Source organism: Osmerus eperlanus, chromosome 20 (assembly GCF_963692335.1).
Source record: "Osmerus eperlanus chromosome 20, fOsmEpe2.1, whole genome shotgun sequence".
NCBI classification, from domain to species: domain Eukaryota; kingdom Metazoa; phylum Chordata; class Actinopteri; order Osmeriformes; family Osmeridae; genus Osmerus; species Osmerus eperlanus.
In genome coordinates this window covers 6,075,723-6,096,359 of record NC_085037.1, presented here as the reverse complement: position 1 = coordinate 6,096,359, position 20,637 = coordinate 6,075,723, and the positions used below count along the sequence as shown (strand labels likewise).

Below are 20,637 nucleotides of genomic sequence, written 5' to 3'. Positions count from 1 at the left end.
TGTTGTTTGAGTACTGAACTTAGTATTGCAAACTTAAATGACTTACTGGTTTTATTGGGACTTCTTAATGTTCTAATAGTTTATATCGTAACGCAGAGCATTGAAGCGTTTAGGAAAAGGATAAGTAGTCGAAACATTGCTGAAATGTAACGTCGGGAGCAGTCTAGCGTACAACTGACCAGGCTTTGACCGATAAGTGTGTAAACAAAATGTTTCACCAAGTAGGCTAACTTAGTCAGCTCGTAAAGAGGTTGCTACGGTTATTAGTCCGCTTTTTATTACGTTGAGAAATACACAAGGTAGTTGAAGTTGAGGCCTGTTTAAGTTAACCAAACACTTAGGCTTTTTTAATTGTCATTCTTAAGTTTGCCATTTGGAAGTGTTTAACCGTGACAATGTCAGCATCATCAGCAAGCAAACGCAGCAGCGACAGCTCTCCGACCATCTCACCAGCTTGTAGCAGCAACAGCACTACGATCCGGTTGCAGCCTATTCGTGCCACGGTGCCGTTTCAGCTCCTGCGTGGAAATCAACACAGCCCAACCCGCTCTTCCTCATCCTTCTCAGTTGGGAGCAATACAGGACCGACGACATCCCGCTGCTCCAGTCCCACCAGCCCGACGCAGCTGCTGCTTGGAAACGCGGGTGGAAGCTGCTCCGAAGGCAGACTGGTCGCAAGGCAGAGACCCTCACCGCCTGACAAAGGCTCACCTGAGCGGTGTTCAAATTCTCCTGTGTTAAAAGGTGCAGTATCTGTCAAGTGTCGAATCCATTTTTGCATTCACCAGAACATGATAGCTTGTTGCTAGCCAGCTAGCTAGCTAGCTCTACCGTCCTAATTGGGTCAGATTGGGGGGTCGCACGGATGCTTAAGACGCCATAGCATCACAAGGTAGCAAGATATCGCTGGCTAACATTAATGTATCCATGAATTACTACATTACATGCTACATTACCATGGTTATGTTTAATGGAATGTTATTGGAACTAAACCAAGTGCTTTATTGCATGCATTAAAGGGATTTTTTAGTGCGTATCGTACGTTGCTCATGTTTCATACATGCTGAATCCGTGTGTCATGATCAACATAGTTCTGAGTGTTTTAAAATAATCCGATATTTTAGATCCGTTGAATAACCCAGATGTGCTCATTAAGGTAGATATTTTGTTATTACTGTGTTATGGATGTGAATCGTGGCAGTGATGAGTATGCAGTTACCTCTAGCGCGCCAGGATAAAAGCATTGGTATTTTCATTTTATCAGCGAAAGAAACGATGCTGATACAGAAGAGAGCTTGATACAGTGCTAAATATGCATGATATGGATTACGTGTGTCGACCATTTAAACGCTTGTTGACTGCTTGAAGAAATGGAAGGAATTACGTCGTCAATTGGAAGGTCGCGCGCGTATGGCAACATCGGGGCCTAGCACGAGCGCATATCACACGAAAACAGAAAAAATATTTTGCAAATATGTGAATGCTGCTCTTATTGTAAACATTTGGAAAGACTGAACAGAGTTGCTCTAATGGTGTCTTTGTCACTCATAAACGGTCCTGGAAATATTTAGAAGACTATTTCCTCCCGAGGAAAACACTGATTATACCTATATAAATAATATCTATATAGATGCATAGATAGATCCGCACTTAACATCTGCTTCATCCGCTATAATGTGTCTTAGTTTGCTATCAGTCTCTTACTTCCAGCACAAGCATTTTCAGTGATGGTGTTGCTAGCTCTATAGTAGACATTGACTGACTGAGGCAGATCTGCTGGTATCTGACCACTCTCTGCACCCAGAAAGTCAGTGTTCAGATTAGTCACTGAACAATGACATCCTGTTTAGTGATATCCCAGCAGACAACCACCATTAAAAGGTGGAATGAGGATGTTTTTGTAGTTGCGGTTCTAGTAAAACAATAGTTTATAGGCACACACTACTCTTATATTCTTACATGAGTCCTCTGGCATCAAAACCACCCTTGGCTTGAATACAATGCTGTGCATTTGTTGGGAAAATGTTATCCCAGAAGTGTCCCCTTCAGGTAAAATGGTTTCTTCTTGGCAAAAGTTTCCTGACCTCCTGTTCTTAGGAATAGAACATGGTTGGGTTGGACAGTCAGTCCCCATGATCAAGGGACCATATCTTGAACACTACTTTGGTAGATTCTGAAAGGTCAGGTGACATTCTAACACATGACCTTTTAAGATTCTAAGTGATCCCATCACACCTAAACCCCAGCTCTGTTTGCGCACAAACTGTTCCTATCATTTATGGCTAATGGTGCTTCTAATGCCACACATTTACAGGGGATTCAGGCTATTAAAACGTCCAGAAAGGCTATCATCCATTCAGGTCTGGGTTGTCTATTAGCTAGGTAACCTTCCCTGCTATTATTCTATTAACCATCCCAGGCATTTTTGTACAATTATGCTACATCATGCAGCTTTACAAAGCTAACCATTTTCATATGTATTAATGAATACAATTATCAAACTCGTTTGTATTAATGATGGGGTTAAGGCGAGAAGGGTGGTGAAGCAGTAAAAGTGTGTTGTTATGGTTACAGGTTTTTAAGCATACGTTCTGTAAACCAAGCTTTGGAGGACGGAAAGTAAGGAGTGATTTAGAATACATTACTTTGGCATGTACAGTTTAAATGATCCAAATTATACCATGTATACTGCAAAAATGAGAGTTTACACCACTTAGCCAGAGATATATTTGTGTTAAAACCATGATCATCTTTAAACAGAGACAAAAAGGGAGTGAAGTGTATCCGTTGAACAGTTAACTACCGGGTTGTAAATCCATGAAACGGTTGACTTCCGCACTCAGTGGACTTTTAAATGAAAGAATGCATCACAGTAGATGGCCCACTTCCTGGAGAGTCTTGTTTGTTGGACTTGTTAACCCATCTGCAAGACATTTGCCTTAAGAAGAACTGAATGGCGTCCATGTGCATAGGATTACTCTCATGCCTTGTTGAGCACCACTCACAGGATGCCTTTCCCCTATTCTCATCTCTCATATCCTAGTATAGACATAGGCTACTTTGCAGGCAAGTATGGCTTTAGAAGGATATATAGTGACTGTGGTGCTCTTTCCGATAATTAGGCTGGGTCTTATGGCATGGTGATTCGTTTTTGCTATGGATGTGGGAATTTCTAACCATACCTGGATCTTTATGTTGCACAAGGCTGGTTGAAATGGCAAATTTGAGTCCTTGTATGAAATCTGGTTTCTCTGGCACTGTGATGTTTGTGATCTGGGACCTAAACGCTATCACACCCAGTGTTGAGGTGACAGGAGGATTAAGGCAGATTAACATGGTATACTCTCACTGAGAGCGTAGCATCCTTTCCTTGGTTCAGGCAGGAGGACTCAGTAGTGTTGTTACTTGATACTTTATTCTGCACGATACAATACATTATTGTAATATTTGATTTGGCATATGGTTGTGCTCGCAGCAGCTCCCTGCCGCACCCAACTGAGACACCGTCTCCTGAGACACTGTGTCTCACATCCGGGCAGAGAGCAGCGAACGCATTCCCCCTGGGAAAGAAGAAAAAAAACAGACAAAGGGTGGAGGCCGGGGAGGCGGAGGCCGCAGGAGTCCGAGAGCGTCTGTGTCGCACTAGCAACGCAAGTGCCGGGATCCCTGCTATATACCCCACCCTATTAGGAAGGTGTGCCTTGACGCGTGATGACGATTGCTAGTGACGCGCTAGGTCTCGCGTCCCCTGCATGAACCAGCTGCGCTTGTTTCTCACAGCCTCTCTCATGACCCTACTAGGCCTAAATCGAGCCTACTGCTTTAATAAGTAACTCAGTGCAGAGCAGCTGTTGAAGACACTCATTCAAACATTTCAGCAGTATTACTTTGTAAAGTTTGAGTCATCAGGGTATGCCATTTTTACTTAGCAGGCTAGGCTATGATTTAGCCAAGATTTCTTACAGACTTTCAGTCCCTATTGTCAATTAAGTATCCATGGACTCTACAATGAATACAGTGTCTTTTGCTGGAGAATTGTATCTGCACCAAACCCAGTGCTATTATGAGGTATTCCTTCCATTGTTTGTGTCTATTTTTGTTTGACTGGAATCATTGAAAAAGCCGGAAAGCATTCTCGCAATGGGAATGTTTTAAATGATGTGATGACAGTTGCATGACTCTCACTCAGTTTAGGCCCAAAAGCTGTCTGAGGCAGCCATTTTAATAACAGGAAGTAGCGTTTTCATACATTGTTAAATGAACAATATTGCACGTAGAGAACATGATCATCTTCCTATTTCATTGCTGTTTTGCACAAATGTGATGGAGTGCTGACTGAGGTTTTCCTGGCTCTCATTAACCTGCATATCTCAACTCCAGATGTTTTGGTAAAGAACCCTGCAATACTCAGTCATGGAGCGGGTGATCAGAGCGGGCTCTGTTGCAATAGCAGTCGTTCTGCATTGGTCCAGTTAACCCAAACTTTCCCGATCTTGGGTCCACAATAGACACTGACTCGAGAGGCAGCTAGGATTTTGACATAGATTATCCTCATATAGGCAGTGAGTGACAAGAAGCAATGGCTATGGGATGTTAACAAAGTAACTGTATTTCATTCATATAGTTCATGTTCCATGCACAGATTAATGATATTTGGTTTTCTGATGAATACTTGTACATAATTAAACTGTTATTATTATAATTTTTACATCGTTGCATCGTCTAGAATTTGCAGTAGGAAAGAGATGGAGATAATTCCACAGTTACATTATCTCTTGGGCCTAATTTGGGCCTGTCCCTGTTTGAGCCCTGCTGAGTGAGAGCTCCTGGCATGGCCTTGCACCTTTCGCTCCATCTGCTCTCAGGAAACCGTAAAAAATGGGTTGGGAAAAAAAGTACCAGGGCACTGACACCAAACGCCTTTGGCCAATGCAGCCTGCCTGCCTGCCTGCCTGTCTGGCTGCCTGCCTGCCTGCCTGCCTGCCTGCCTGTCTGGCTGCCTGGCTGCCAGTCTGTCTGTCTGCCCGGTGGAACATTTGTCCCATTTGGAGATCAGACCAGTTCCACCTTGCCTCATGAGCAATAATCCCCTACGTGTCACTAACTAACCAGAACAGGCACAGCCCAAGGCTCCAGACAAGGCTAGCTGGAGCACAACACACCAAGGGTTAGGCTAGTCCATGCAGCAACATAGATTGGGGTTTAAATGGCCTATATTTGCCCCCTCTAGTTATTTTAAAATTTGTTGCACACTAGTGCATTTTGTAGATCATAGGAACTTGTATGTCAATTCAACACTAGTACAGTGTGACAAAAATCACAAAATAACAAGTAAACGAAGGAGGCCATGAATCCTATAAATAACGTTGTACACACATACAGTCAGGTCCATAAATATTTGGACATTGACAATTTATCATTTTGGCTCTGTATACCACCACAATGGATTTGAAATGAAACAATCAAGATGTGCTTCAAGTGCAGACTTTCAGCTTTAATTTCAGGGTATTTACATCCAAATCAGGTGAACGGTGTAGGAATTATAACACTTTTATATGTGCCCCCCCCCCCTTTTTAAGGGACCAAAAATAATTGCACAAACTAACATAATCATAAATCTAATTGTCACTTTTAATACTTGGTTGCAAATCCTTTGCAGTCAATGACAGCCTGAAGTCTGGAACCCATAGACATCACCAGACGCTGGGTTTCGTCCCTGGTGATGCTCTGCCAGGCCTCTACTGCAACTGTCTTCAGTTCCTGCTTGTTCTTGGGGCATTTTCCCTTCAGTTTTGTCTTTAGCAAGTGAAATGCATGCTCAATTGTATTTAGGTCAGGTGATTGACTTGGCCATTGCAGAACATTCCACTTCTTTGCCTTAAACTCTTTGGTTGCTTTCGCAGTATGCTTCGGGTCATTGTCCATCTGCACTGTCAAGCGCCGTCCTACGAGTTCTGAAGCATTTGGCTGATTCTGAGCAGATAATATTGCCCGAAACACTTCAGAATTCATCCTACTGCTTTTGTCAGCAGTCACATCATCGATAAATACAAGGGAACCAGTTCCATTGGCAGCCATACATGCCCACGCCATAACACTACCTCCACCATGCTTCACTGATGAGGTGGTATGCTTTGGATCATGAGCAGTTCCTTCCCTTCTCCATACTCTTCTCTTCCCATCATTCTGGTACAAGTTGATCTTGGTCTCATCTGTCCATAGGATGTTGTTCCAGAACTGTACAGGCTCTTTTAGATGTTTTTTGGCAAACTCTAATCTGGTCTTCCTGTTTTTGAGACTCACCAATGGTTTACATCTTGTGGTGAACCCTCTGTATTTACTCTGGTGATGTCTTCTCTTAATTGTTGACTTTGACACAGATACGCCTACCTCCTGGAGAGTGTTCTTGATCTGGCCAACTGTTGTGAAGGGGTTTTTCTTCACCAGGGAAAGAATTCTTCTGTCATCCACCACAGTTGTTTTCCGTGGTCTTCCGGGTCTTTTGGTGTTGCTGAGCTCACCAGTGCGTTCTTTCTTTTTAAGAATGTACCAAACAGTTGATTTGTCCACACCTAATGTTTTTGCTATCTCTCTGATAGGTTTGTTTTGATTTTTCAGCCTAACGATGGCTTGCTTCACTGATGGTGACAGCTCTTTGGACTTCATATTGAGAGTTGACAGCAACAGATTCCAAACACAAATACCATACTTGAAATGAACTCTAGACCTTTTATCTGCTCCTTGTCAATGAAATAACAAACTCCCTTTTTGAGGGAATAACATACACCTGGCCATGGAACAGCTGAGCAGCCAATTGTCCAATTACTTTTGGTCCCTTAAAAAGGGGGGGACCACATATCAAATGTGTTGTAATTCCTACACCGTTCACCTGATTTGGATGTAAATACCCTGAAATTAAAGCTGAAAGTCTGCACTTAAAGCACATCTTGATTGTTTCATTTCAAATCCATTGTGGTGGTATACAGAGCCAAAATGATGAAAATTGTGTCAATGTCCAAATATTTATGGACCTGACTGTATAACGTGTGAACGGATGGAGGTTGCATGTGTTTGCGGTCTGCAGGCCTCGAGTTTTCCCTGCTGTGGTTAGCCAGACGTGCTGACTAAGGGGGTTACAAAGAGGGAGTCAGGGAGTAGGGAGTCAGGTGGCTGAGCGGTTAGGGAAGCAGGCTTGTAATCAGAAGGTTGCCAGTTCGATTCCCGGCCATGCCAGATGACGTTGTGTCCTTGGGCAAGGCACTTCACCCTACTTGCCTCGGGGGAATGTCCCTGTACTTACTGTAAGTCGCTCTGGATAAGAGCGTCTGCTAAATGACTGTAATGTAAATGTAAAGAGACAAAACACAACTCTTGCAAGTGGAGCTCAGCCTCAGTGGGTCTCTTCCATCCTGTGCCTCAGAGATCTGACACCTTTACACCGTGTGTGAGATCACGACCAAGTCTAAATGAGTTCCCTAAAGAGCGGAGCTGTAATCCCCTGGATTGGCACCAGCTGACCCGGCCCTCTTTTGGCTTTAGTGGAGCTTCAATCCAATAGGGCCACAGGGTAGGAGGCTGAGGTCACTGTGCCTGGTACCAACCCAGAACGAACCCAGCCTACAGTTGGCTAACTGCTTTTGACCATTGGTGGGCAGGAGTCAGTCGGAGTTTACCGCTAAGTCGTGACCACGAACACGCACCACTCACACTGCCTTGTGGATGTCAATTCACTTTAACAGCTTCTGATGCCAGAGGAAGCGGCGGGAAGGGCATGCTTGTGAACAGTTTCTGCATTCTAACACCACATGCTACTGGGGATCCAGCATCTGTCTTGGAAACCTGGAAACCATTCCATCTGGGGCGTCAGTCCATGTGATTCAGAATGCAAGATGAACGGCTGCATCTACGTCAGGTTGACGTAGATGAGCGATTGGTTTTGGTCGACTAAACAAAAAAGAATGGATTCTACTGTAGCGACAGATCTACGTATCTATTTGTATCCAGGCCGATCTATTTTACCTCTACATCCTGGAATGTAGTTCCTAGAAACCGTTCCTGTTTATCCAGCTTTTCTGAGGTCAGGGACCTTGTTTGCTTTTCTTAAAAAAAGGGCTTGAAGTTTGCTTTTACACCTCAAATCATATTGGCTCAGACATAGGAGGGGCCATAGAGGCGTGCAAAGATGGACCCGCACCTGAGGGTCACAAGGGTGTAAATATTGCTGTTTCTACCCTGGAATCGTGGCCCACAGCACTGAGTGTTGTCATTAAAGCATGAGACCTTGACACAGTTCCTCGAGTCTGGTGTTGCCTGGAGGGTTTTGTGAGGTATTTTCATCAGGTGTACGGTTGCCTCACTTACACAGAGTCTCTCCCCTCAAGGGCAACAACATCAACCTCTGGTCAATAACTCCAAATCAAGGCAGTGCCTGTTTCAGTATGCAGCCTCACTCCCCGTCCTGTGCAGAGGGTAGAGGGCGGAGTAAGAGCGTGTCAGATGCCTTGATCTGATTTCAGGTGTTCCTTGGCTACAAATGTGGGTGGAGGTTTTCTAGTTCATCCAGTTTAATGAAGCAGCAGGTGAAGTATGGTGACAAGATTTGGAATTTTGGAAGGATTTTGGAAACCTGGGCATGTTGCATGTTTTTTTTTCTAATTCTTTACTGCATTGTTGAGTGGAAAAGGAGCCATTTCCTCTTAAAAGGTTACAGCGCTTCACAAAGTATTTCGCATATTTGATCTCTGGCTTCTCTGTGTTGTGTCTGCTTTCCCGCTGCAGTTGAAAGCTCCAAGGCCCAGCAGGTGCGTAACTCGGGAGCGATCCGCCGGACGTCCTCCCTGGGCACCATCACAGGCCCCTACCTCACAGGACACTGGCCACGCGACCCCCACGTGCACTACCCCTCTTGCATGAAAGACAAATCCACACAGGTAGGCCCGCTTCCTGGACGCCACTGTTTCACATTATAACTGCTCCTCCCCACAGAGATGAATGTGGCATTTCCACCAGAGAGGCGGCTGGCACACCGACATGCAAAGGGTACTACAGAAGCAGAAGTGTTTCCACGCTGTTGTCATGAGGAAGTACGACCCCACACTGTCACTACTTAAGTTTGCTCATGCCATGTCTGAAGAGATGTGAAAAAACAACAACCCCATCAGCAGTTCTTCCAGTGTGTTTAAAGATCCTCTCTGTGGGCCTGCAGGCGTGTGAAGTATGCCCGAGTGGTTAGCCTCCCGTGGTCTCTCTCTCACAGCTCTGCACACCACCCTGTTTTCCTCCCGGCAGTGTGACATTTACCACCTACGCATCCATTGGCCTTCAGTCGACAGCCTCTCCTCTGCAGCACAGTGTGTTATGAAGCAGGGCAGGCACTAGCATGGACGCCACGGCCTGATAATGATTAGAAGGACCTGCGAGCTCCTGTCAATAGAGTACTCCTACCACTTCTAGAATATTCTCCTCCTCTTTCTTCCCTTCTCTTCTTCCCGACCTCCTCCTCCTGCTCCTCCTGCTTCTCCTCCTGCTCCTTTTCCTGTACTTTCCGTGCTCTGTTTCAGGGAACTCCTGCTCCATATTGTGACCTGTAACAGTAGGACTCTAACTTGCGAGGTAGCTACAGACGTGAGCTGACTTGTGTAGACGTCCATTTTGAAGTAGATATTTAGCTAGGCAGGGTAGGTGTGCAGTACAAACACAACCCGCTCGCATGGCATTTGGTTCTGTCGAAGGGTGGACTTGCAACACTTTCCCCATGGAGTTGCAAGGTTGTGCCACCAGAGTCATCTGTGTCAGTCACAAGTGACACAGATGCATTACATACATCCTGTTTTTATTATGCTGCTCGGCAACCGGCGTATTTACTTCAGCAAAGCAACCATATAGCCAAATGTGTGTATGCTGCTGTAATCAATTGTGACAGCTTTAATCCTTCGAAAAACGTCCAAACGTTAAGCTGTCTGTTTCACTTTCTCTCTTCCTCTCGCTCTAAACTCACCAAAAAACTTGACACATTTGCAACACGTACTAGACTTGTGCTTGGCCTGGAATTCTATGCTACCACCATAAGGGCACTATTCATACTGTATGTCCAAGCCTAACCAACGGAAAACCTGGAATTCCCCTGCCATGTTTGTTCATTGACAGGACACATGCAGGGCAGGTGGACCTAGGAGGGGTCGGTATGCGGTCACAGTCCAGTCCAGTCTTAGAAGAGAGCAAAGTGAAGGCTAAGGGAGAGGAATGGAGATAAAGAGAGGGATGTGGGGGAGGTCCGACTGCATGTGATATGTGGATGTGCGAGCGTCTCTCTCTGAAAGAAAGCAAGAGGGAGAGAGAGAAGGGAGAGATAAAGACAAAGTGCGTGTCTGTGCACGCGTGTGGTTTTTCTCTTCGCCCGCTTTCAAGAGCACATGAAAAACGCTGTCTTCAAAGCGGTCACCTCGCCATTTCCTGGCCCCTGCTGCCGACCTGTTTGCAGAGGGACAACCTTTGAAATGGGACGTCTCACCAAAGATGAATAGAGGCACTAGCCATTTAACAACAAACACTGGCAAACAGCATTGGCCTTGAACCTCTCATCACTCCCTCGGTGGCAAGCTGTTTTCCCTCGGCTTCTTCTTCTCCTCGCCCTGGGGAAAGCCGAGCCACACAGAGTCTCTCTTTATCAAAGCTCAGTCACCCCGTCCGACTGAAAACATGTCAGTGAAACAAGCCTCGCACACAGGCCTACCACCACCACTGACCGTGTCTGGGCTGCTTCCTCCAACGCTTTCTTCAGCCAACTCTTCTCTTCCCCCTCCCCTCCCCCTCTTCCCCCCCATCTCCCCCCCCCTCCCCCTCTTCCTCCCCATCTCCCTCCCCCCTCCCCCTCTTCCTCCCCATCTCCCTCTTCCTCCCCTCTCCTCTCCTGCAGCTCATCCCAGCCTGTGCTTCTAGGTGATGGTGGGCTGTTTCCGGTTGTATCTGGCTAGTTGACATAATAACTTATTCCTCAGTGTGAAGCTGCTCCAGGTCCGTGGTGGCTGGCGGCATGGCATAGCATGGCTGGCCCTGCCCCGCCTGCCGTCCTGCCCAGAGCAACAACAGCACTGCCAACCCCAGCTATCTCGAGCGCTGCTGGGGTCCCGGGCATTGGTGGGTCACACCACCACCTGGCATTAAGAGCCTACTGTCAAGTCTGTATGGACGCCCAGTGGCTCTGGTGGGGGCTGGGGTGGGGGGGTGAGGGGGACAGTTGGTGTTTTGTACGTTTCTAGAATGTTCGCCAGGAAGATGGAGGTGGTGTGATGCTCCTGGGTTGCTGCTGTGTAAAGTAGAGAGCAGGGCGGTGGGGATGGGTGTGTGTGTGTGTACTTGTTCGGGGTGGAGGGTGTGTGTGGCACCGACGGGATCTCAAGTCAGCGCAGATAGAAAGAGATGTCCTCTGTCTGCAGTTCTTAATCTTCTGGCCAGTGTCACTTCATCATCTCTCGTGACCAAGTGGAGCAGGTCTGAGCGTGGTGAGAGAGAGAGAGAGAGAGAGAGAGAGAGAGAGAGAGAGAGAGAAAGAGAGAGAGAGAGAGAGAGAGAAGGAGAGAGAGAGAGAGAGAGAGAGAGGGAGATAAAGAGAGAGAGAGAGAGAGAGAGAGAGAGAGAGGAGAGAGAGAGAGAGAGGGAGAGAAAGAGAGAGAGAGAGAGAGAGAGAGAGAGAGAGAGAGAGAGAGAGAGAGAGAGAGGGAGAGAAAGAGAGAGGGTTGGAAATGCAGGCTCTCTAGTAATTGACTCAGTGCTCAAAATAAACAAACGGTCCTTTGAGTCAGGCCCATTAAGATGAGTAAGGCAGCAATTCAATTTCCTCCGGGTGTCAGGGAGGAGAGAATGCGTGTGTGTGTGTGTCAGAGAAAGAGAGCGAGAGACGGTGTAGAGAAACACTGGCACACCCAGTTCAGCTCAGCTCATCTTTCACTCCTGAGTGGTCCTTTTGTGAGTGTGTGCGTGCACATGTGCGGCATGTGTGTGCGCACGTGTGCATGCGGACTTTGTCCCGTGGAGATTGCCCGTGTCCCGTCCTATTCTTATTTGATGGTGAAGCGATAACGATGCCGTAAGCGGCGCTGATGATGGGACGTGGGCAAGGCTGACGTCCCGTGTGATCTCACCTCCAGACTCCCGGATGTTGGAGTGAAGAAGAGAGAGAAAAGAGGAGCACCCACCAGCGCTCGGCGTCCTGGGGCAGCGCCGACCAGCTCAAAGAGGTACTGGACACACACACAGCAACACACACACGCCGGCACACCTGACACAGAAGCCTCGATAGGCCACTGGCTTTTAGGGACTATTTGTGTGACCTCAGAATTTCGCAGTCCTGAGAGTTTGTGACGTTGGGTGTTGGTGAGCGCCCGCCCTTGTCTTATCATCTTCCCTCAGCTCCACCCTGACGATACTCTACCACGGCAGGGAGGCGGCAGATAACACTATCTTGCTTCTAACTACCCACTTCCCCTCTCCGCAACGGCCATAACCCACTACAATTTATGGTCTCTCCGCTTGGCTCGGGCTCCTGGCTCCTCTCTGCCTCCTTTCTTCCTCCTCTCTACCTCACCTCTCTGCCTCTTCCCTGCCCCCTCTCCCCGCCTCACCTCCCTGCCTCCTCTCTCTGCCTCTTCTCTATTTCCTCCTCCCTGCCTTCCCTCTCGTCTTCCTTCCTGCAATCACCTCTCCCTGCCTCTTCTCTGCCTTCCCTCTGTCCTCTGTCTCCTCTCTCTGACTCTTTTTCTCCCTCCTCTCTGCCTCCCTGTCTAGATGGATGTCTGGTGCGTGGGGGGGGGGGGGGGGGGGGGGTGTAGGTGGACAATAAAAACAGCCTAGTCGCTGCTCAAATATGTGTGCACTGGCACGCTACTGAGTAACAGAGCAGGGCTGTGGTGGAGCACAGCTGACACACACACCACCAGGAAGGGGGAAAAAGAGAGAGAGGGAGAGAGAGAGAGAGGGAGAGAGAGAGAGAGAGAGAGAGAGAGAGAGAGAGAGAGAGAGGGAGCCACTGATATCAGTCGGGCCGGTGTGGAATATAGGCTACCAGAGAGAACCGATAAGGCCCCCTCAACCTGGTTCTTTCTCTGATTGATGACTCGTGGCAGTCGCTGGGTATTATTGGCAGGCACTGGCTTCACATTTGCATGTCAGGTGCAGGTGTAGTTTTTCCGACCGCCATCTTTCGCTAAGCACACAAACTTGCATTCTTGCCGTTATTTTGGTACCGGTTAATGGGATACTGGTCACACTCTTGGGTTTCAGTCACATGTCGTGTGCATTCAACAACTGGCTTACACCGCCTAAGTGGGTTTAGGGCATGTTTATTGACTTGCGTTGACCAGCCCTGTAGTAGAAACACAGGCCTATTCATGCCCGTTGCAGATGCTACAGTAGTATTTTCACTGTTAGCAACCCACAGTCTGACTGTAAGCTCACCCTCTCGCTGTGTTCTTACTGAAAGCTAACGTCGGAGGTGAGTCGTCTGACTGATCGAGAAGCAAATAGTTCCGTATGGGACTAGCAGGTTGTATGGCTCAAGAGATAGCGTATCAGGCCTTGCACACAGACACAGGCTCCTTTGAGAAGTGGGCCATGTTAGGCTGTGGTGTGTTTGTTTGGTCCTGAGTGTTGTGTTGCTATAGTGCTGTGGATCAGTGTGCAGAGGGACCGGGGCTGGGTGAAGAGTTAATGAAGAACTCTGTGTGTGTGTGTGAGACACAGAAAAGAGACTTGTCTGAACATGTCCGTAGCTACCTTTCTCTACCGTGTAGAAACAGCCCTGTGTATTAGACTACTGAACTATCTTGATCTACACAGACACACGTACACACACACTTTCATCTACAAATCTACTCTTCCATAGACCTACAGTGCACCTTCAAAAAGGTGTTTTACGGATCTATGCAAACGATAGTCCATTGTCTGTAATGTCTATATGTAAATGTTCTTTAAGAGACATTTCCATACTAAAACTCTTTGCGGTTAATACCTCACCATTTCTCCTTTACATATGAGATCAATGTGAGATCAGCCACAGTCAGTCTTGTTTTTCCACTAGTTCTGATAGCTAGACAAGGGCAGCTAAGCCCACTACTGTAGTAATGTGAGGCATCCATAACATCTGCCAGGGTCTTCAACTAGAATACCAGCGACACCTGATGGACATTTGGAGTTACTGTCCTGAGAGCAACGCAGATGACATTGACTGTTCATCAACACACAACCATCTGCCGCTTTAGTTTTTCTTCCAGCTACCACTGTCTCACTGTCTCACTCCTCCTCTTCCTCTCCTCCTCCTCTTCCTCCTCTCCTCCTCTCCTCTTCTCCTCCTCTCCTCTTCCTACTCTCCTCCTCTCCTCCTCTCTTCTTCCTTTCCTCCTCTCCTCTTCCTCCTCTCCTCCTCCTCTCCTCCCCTCCTCTCCTCTTCCTCCTCTCCTCCTCCTCTCCTCCTCTCCTCTTCCTCTCCTCCTCCTCTCCTCTTCCTCCTCTCCTCCTCCTCTCCTCTTCTTCCTCCTCCTCCTGTCCTCCTCTCCTCCTCCTCTCCTCTCCTCTTCCTCCTCCTCTCCTCTTCCTCCTCCTGTCCTCCTCTCCTCCTCCTCTCCTCTCCTCTCCTCTTCCTCCTCCTCTCCTCTTCCTCCTCCTGTCCTCCTCTCCTCTTCCTCCTCCTCCTGTCCTCCTCCTCTCCTCTTCCTCCTCTCCTCTTCCTCCTCTCCTCCTCTCCTCTTCCTCCTCTCCTCCTCCTCTCCTCTTCCTCCTCTCCTCCTCCTCTCCTCTTCCTCCTCTCCTCCTCCTCTCCTCCTCCTCCTCTCCTCCTCCAGCAGATTGCCAAGCTCCGGCAGCAGCTCCAGCGCAGTAAGCAGGGAGGTCGTCACAGCAAAGACAAGGAGCGCCTGTCTCCCCTTCAGTACACCACCTCCACCTTCACCACGACCAGCCACGCTCAGGTACCGCTCCACCTGCCCACCCGGGTAACACCCCAACCTGGCAACCGATCGCACCAAAGTGGTTGTTCGATTTATTCTCAGTGTTTAAACGGAACCAGAGACTGTCAAAAGGGGCTTAAGTGATTTGAACTACTAGTGTACCCTGCGTCCTGTTTAGATACAATGCAACGGCTATCAGTGTGTAACATGTGCATGCCTGTGTATGCCTGTGTGTGTGTGTCTCCAGCCTTCATCCATGTCGAAGTCGTCCCAGATGGCTCTCACCAACATCACGGTGCCAAAGCCCTCCATCTCCAGGGTTCCCAGCAGCATGGAGGGCATCAACCACGAGCTGGAGAAGGTCTTCATCCGAGACAACGGGGAGAAGGAGGAGCTCAAGGTAGGTGGAGGGGGGGAACCGGCCAATCACGCACCCTCCTTTCAGCCCCATGCGACAATACACGCCCAGTCACTGCACAGCTGTGGCCAGTTTGCCTCGGAGATGTCGACGTGCCGTCGAGTCGGACATGGAGACGGCCTGTGTTCGGCTGGAGGGTCCCATGCTGTCCCTCTCCCCCCCGCCTCCAGGCTCTAGAGGTGCCTGACGGCCGGCGAGCCCCCTTCCCCCCCCAGCAGCGCAGCAGCAGCTCCCGCAGCGTGGACACGCAGACCCCCTCGGTGCCCGGCCGCTCCAGCAGCTGCTCCAGCCTGTCCCCCTGCCCCTCGCCCGCCTGCCCGCCCGGCTCCCACGACGGCAGCCCCTACTCCGCAGACGACCTGCTCTACGACCACGATAAAGGTAGCACCCCCCCCACCCGGGCCCTCTCACACTCTGCTCCATATACTTCTACCCCCCCTTTCCTCTCCTGTCTTGCCCCCTTCACACCCCCAGGGGAAGGGTGTGAAATGGATCAAAAGTAGCTACCGTGAAAATAGTTTATGGATATATCGTCTTAGGTCTGCCGCAGATATTTGTGTCTGAGGGTTCCCTGTTAAAATGTTGTTATCTCCCTCATTCTCTCCATCTCTCCTTTTCTCTGTCTCTCTCTCTCTCTCTTTGTACACAGACAGTGGCAGCAGCTCACCACTGCCCAAGTTTGCCTCGTCCCCGAAGCCAAACAACAGCTACATGTTCAAGCGGGAGCCTCCGGAGGGCTGTGAGAAGATCAAAGTGTTCGAGGAGCAGAGGTAGGTTCACACAAACCAGGGCCGGGCACTGATATTGAAGTCCAATTTTGGCTTCCAACGCTTGTGAAAACAAGACAATTGAGGTGAAACGATTATCGTGCCGCGTTCCGTTTCGCAACGATGCTTTGGTTTTGTCTTGGTTGTCAATCCAGCGCACCCCTTCTAGCGGTGTGCTTTCACCCCCCACTGGCAGCCCAAACTGTTAGCCAGGCTGGGGCATGTTACATGCACACACCTCCAGCTTGTTACTGCTTAGCTAGCGCTCTGCTACAAATGCTAGTCAAGGGGAAGTACACAGGGTACACTAACACTAATAAAAATGCACCAGGTCGAATGCTCTCCTATTCTACCTTAAGATTAAGATCACGATTAAGATTGGAGCCTGTAAATGAGCAGCCCTAACACAAACACTCCCAGGGTTAAAACTAAGCAGCTGTCAACACTCGTCTCTCCACATTGTCTCTGCAGTTCCAGGCAGCAGTCTGCGTCCGTCCCCCTCTTCTCCTGCCCCGACAAAAACAAGGTCAACTTCATCTCGACCGGCTCCGCCTTCTGCCCCGTCAGGCTGCCCGGCTCCCTGCACCTCGCCCCCGCCTCGGAACCCCAAGAGGACGCCGCCCCCGAGGCCGGCCCCAGCTCTGCCTCCTCGGGGCCCGTGTCCGCGTACGGCACCCCGCCCCACTGTGTCCCCACTCAGGTCTCCACCAGCACCAGCACAGACGACCCCCCGGAGGCCCCCGCCTCCCCCTCGCAGGGGGCGGCCCCGCCCCCAGAGACTGCCTCCCAGACAGACGGCCTGGCCATCAGCTAGACGGGAGCAGAGCTGGCCTCTGCTCCATGCCCACTCACCGTCAGCGACTCCTCCCTCTGTCCCCCTCTGTGCTGAACCCCACTCTCTGCATGGCGTAGCAACAACACCAACAACACCCACAAAACAAGACGACAAAGTCACCTTATTGTTCCTTGAATATTCTTAAAAGCACTGTTCTCGTCTTGGCTGGACGCGGTGATCTGTCCAGTGATAGATATGCCAACGTTTGAGGGAAGAATGAAATACCACGAATAGAGGGGCGGCATGCATTTTAAACTGGTAGTATGTTTAAGATTAAACTCTGTGTTGTATTCCGTTTCAACATTCACAGTATGAATAAGCTCTCGCTATACATATTATAGTCTCATATATCTATGAAAAGAAAAACAAGGCTTGTTTCAATTGAAAACGGTGTATTTGCTGTGTTATGTATGTAACAGGAAAACAGCTATACTGTTCAGGATTATGTTTACACGATCCACAACACATTTCGAAACCCACTTTAAGATACGCAATGCAAAACAAGGAAGCAAAACACAAAATGAGAAGAGGTAATGGACAAACATACAAAATGGCCAGATCCGTTGCACAGTGTCTGTTATGGCCTTGCTTCAGGTATCTCACTCTAGACTCAGGTAATTTGGAATGTATGTCCATAAAAACATCTGTAGCTCAAAGTAGAAGAGTTTGGATCGCTTTACGCGCGTTCTCATTCCAGATGAAGGGGTTTCCCTAGACATTCCATGTTGCCACGTGCCGTCCTTTTCCTAGACCCATGCTTGCAGACCGAAGGAGTGTGTTGACAGTCTACTCTGGTGGCCTCCCCTTAGTCCTGTTAGTGGAGGTGTTGAGTTGTGGTCCAGGAACACAATTTGAGAGAGACAGACAGAGAGAGGTTTGATGCCTGGTTGTGTTGACTGAGATTAGTTCAAACATGCTGTAGGGAAGTAAGAATAGCCATAGGTGTGGTGTAGTCGGAACCGTCAACCATTCGGTAGAAAACTGAGTGGTTGATGTCTTCTAAAGTCACGTCTTAACCTGCAGTGACAATTTCTTGAGGAACAGCTACAGGAGAGACAGTTATATTCAGGTGATGCCCGTACGAAGACTGTTTAAAAATCACACATAAACATGTCACGCTCAAACCTTAGCTGTTAGCTAAGCAGAAAACAAATTCCATAACACAAATTACTCTCAAGCCAAATTCAAATGTATCTCAACTGTAGATCACAGAGAGGGAGGTTGACACCTTTTGACCACCTTTCTACCATACGTGTTGTTAGTTGGCACACTTGTTTCAAACAAAGCAACTCTGGGGAGCCTTCCGTATTGTCTACTGTGCAAAATGAGTTCCTCTATAGGTAGTAACAATGTACCGCGTTGAACATCACTTATCCAAGCGTAAATGATCGACGCTTCAACTTATCAAGACATTTAAGAGATTAACATAATCAAAAGTAACATTATTTATTTTAATATCTTGTGGGCTCAAGGAAATTCCGCATTGAGGCTCCTTTCATCCTACTCTGTAGATATATATGGCTTTAAAAGGGAGGAATCTCCATGTTGTTTTTATTTGATTTCAATCCAGCACCTTATTATCAAAAATATAGCTTATCCAATGACTGACATCATGATGTCATTGGTTAACTAGACGTGTGCAATAATAGAGAAGGTGTTTCCCTTCTAAAGCTGTTTGTTATTGTTCAACCCTCCCTAGTTGTACTCTTAGGCCTCAAGGAGTCAGGTCAGCACTCGGCTTGTTGTGGAAGCCATTAACCAACTCGAAAACCAGCACTGGGCAGTAACCAGAGCACATGACCACCAGGTCTGAGTCCACACTGAACCTGCAGTCAAAGTTTACGCACACTGGCAATAAAGCGATCAACTGCTATGGCCACTTCTCGAAAAAATTGTGTGCTAGGCCACAGAAGAGGGAGAGGTCCTGACTGTAATTTAGGGAAACTTGCTGACCTGCTATTTAGGGGGTAATGCAATCAAAACAACTCACAAATACAGTATATCTATACAACAGCACAAATGAACCCCCTGCCTGTGATGCCCTCCAGAATGCTAGTCCTGTGTACAGCCACACTCACATTGAAACTAGCCTCTTTCCAACTCTGTGTTTGTAGTTCCCACTGTTGCAAGGTCAGCTTATTAGGTCATGACACACACACGCACACACAAAAAAACGTAGTGCATTTGGTTTCCCACATATATCTCACTTTGCCCTTGGTGTGTGCACAAAGGCTTGTGTTGCTGGTGTTAGACCGAAAGCTTGCTTACTGTTTGTACAGTACATAGGTCCACTGTTACCGTCCAGGCACTGTGCTCTGCTGACTGTTCCTGATGCCACCATAGGATCAATTGTTTTCTGTAATGGGATGGCCGTGTGTGGCTAATTATTTTGTATTTTTCAACATAGAGATCTGTCTTATTTAAATAAAGTTATTAGCAGAACCGAAGGGACAGGCCCTGGAATGTGTGAATGATACATGACCCTGCAGTGCAGTATGAATATGTGGATTCTATAAAGACATTATAGGTAGGTCTTTTCTTTCAGATTTATAGGACAGGCTGATGAGATGGGGCCTGTATTACAGTAAATGATCATGAATGGACCTGTGAGTCACATTTTATAGCACCCCCTCTAGTGGCTGAGAGATGCTCAAATTGGAAAAGTCAGTCCAGGGTAGCTTGACCTTACCATGTCACCTGCTCTCCAATACATGCCTTTCTGGCATGGATAAAGACTATCTAAATATACGGAAGATATTTTGGGGTTTAATAGAAGAATAAGAAACAACATGTCCCCATTATTTTAAACTGTGGCTAATGTATGGGGGTTGACATACAATGGGGAGAAATACAGAGTTGTGAGAGTAGGGAGATATGGGCATTACTGTGGGCTGGAGTCATACAACACATGATTTAGGGTAAAGACATATTTCACAGTGAATTCCTGAACCTCAGACCATACACTTACCCAGCACTATGAGTGAACTACCCTGGCTTAACTCCCGGATGACATCTCCCTATCAGGGGTGAATGGATGTGTCTCGGTTGAACACCACTCATCCCCTGCGCCTCATCCCACCGCTCTAACCCCCCTCTCTCTCTTTCTTTGTGGTGGATTGAATGTTACCCTGAGAGGAGCATAAATCACCGTCTCTTCGCGGCTCCGGCCTTGGATGGAGTGACAGGTTCACAGATAACCCTGCATGCTGGAAGCGGGAATGACGAGCGGCGCACAGAGCAGTACCATTACAGGTAAATATAGCCTCAAAGTAACACAAGGTCTCAGCACAAGATGAGACGTGTAGCCGGTCGAGTGAGAGACAACCTCGACTTTTCGGCGAGACTGCAGAGAGGTGACCGCGATCTCATTTGATCGGATCAGGAAATGACACGGCAGGATTTGGAAGAGCCAGTTTGTGTAATAATTCACATTGGGGGCGAGCACACTTCACGCTTCAGGATACTCAAAAAGCTCCTTGTGGGTTATGTCCACTGAGAGATTCTAAAACAAGGCATAGTCATCACTTATGGTCTGCCGGACCTCCTGCCAACTTTTCCCAGCTGACTACATGCTTCCAATCTTATTTACATTTTAAAACAGAATGTAATATTTTTATTTCAAAAGGTTTTATTTGACAATCCATGTCTATCAATGTGCAGACAAGCAGAACATAGTTG

At 47.8% G+C, this 20,637-nt stretch overlaps 1 protein-coding gene across 3 annotated transcripts; it reads left to right on the top strand.

Annotated features, from left to right (window-relative positions):
* The first annotated feature begins 394 nt into the window (after positions 1-394).
* glcci1a (glucocorticoid induced 1a) lies at positions 395-19,406 on the top strand. 3 transcript variants are annotated; one of them, XM_062445878.1, is made up of 8 exons: positions 395-744; positions 8,779-8,930; positions 12,147-12,236; positions 14,838-14,960; positions 15,187-15,339; positions 15,528-15,738; positions 16,007-16,127; positions 16,596-19,406. In XM_062445878.1, the coding sequence occupies exons 1-8, from the start codon at positions 396-398 to the stop codon at positions 16,936-16,938; spliced, it is 1,542 nt and encodes a 513-aa protein (XP_062301862.1). In that variant the 5' UTR covers position 395; the 3' UTR covers positions 16,939-19,406. The 3 variants fall into 3 exon arrangements, with proteins under 3 accessions (XP_062301862.1, XP_062301861.1, XP_062301863.1); XM_062445877.1 differs by having other exon boundaries at positions 14,835-14,960; XM_062445879.1 differs by lacking the exon at positions 12,147-12,236.
* The last annotated feature ends 1,231 nt before the right edge of the window (positions 19,407-20,637 follow it).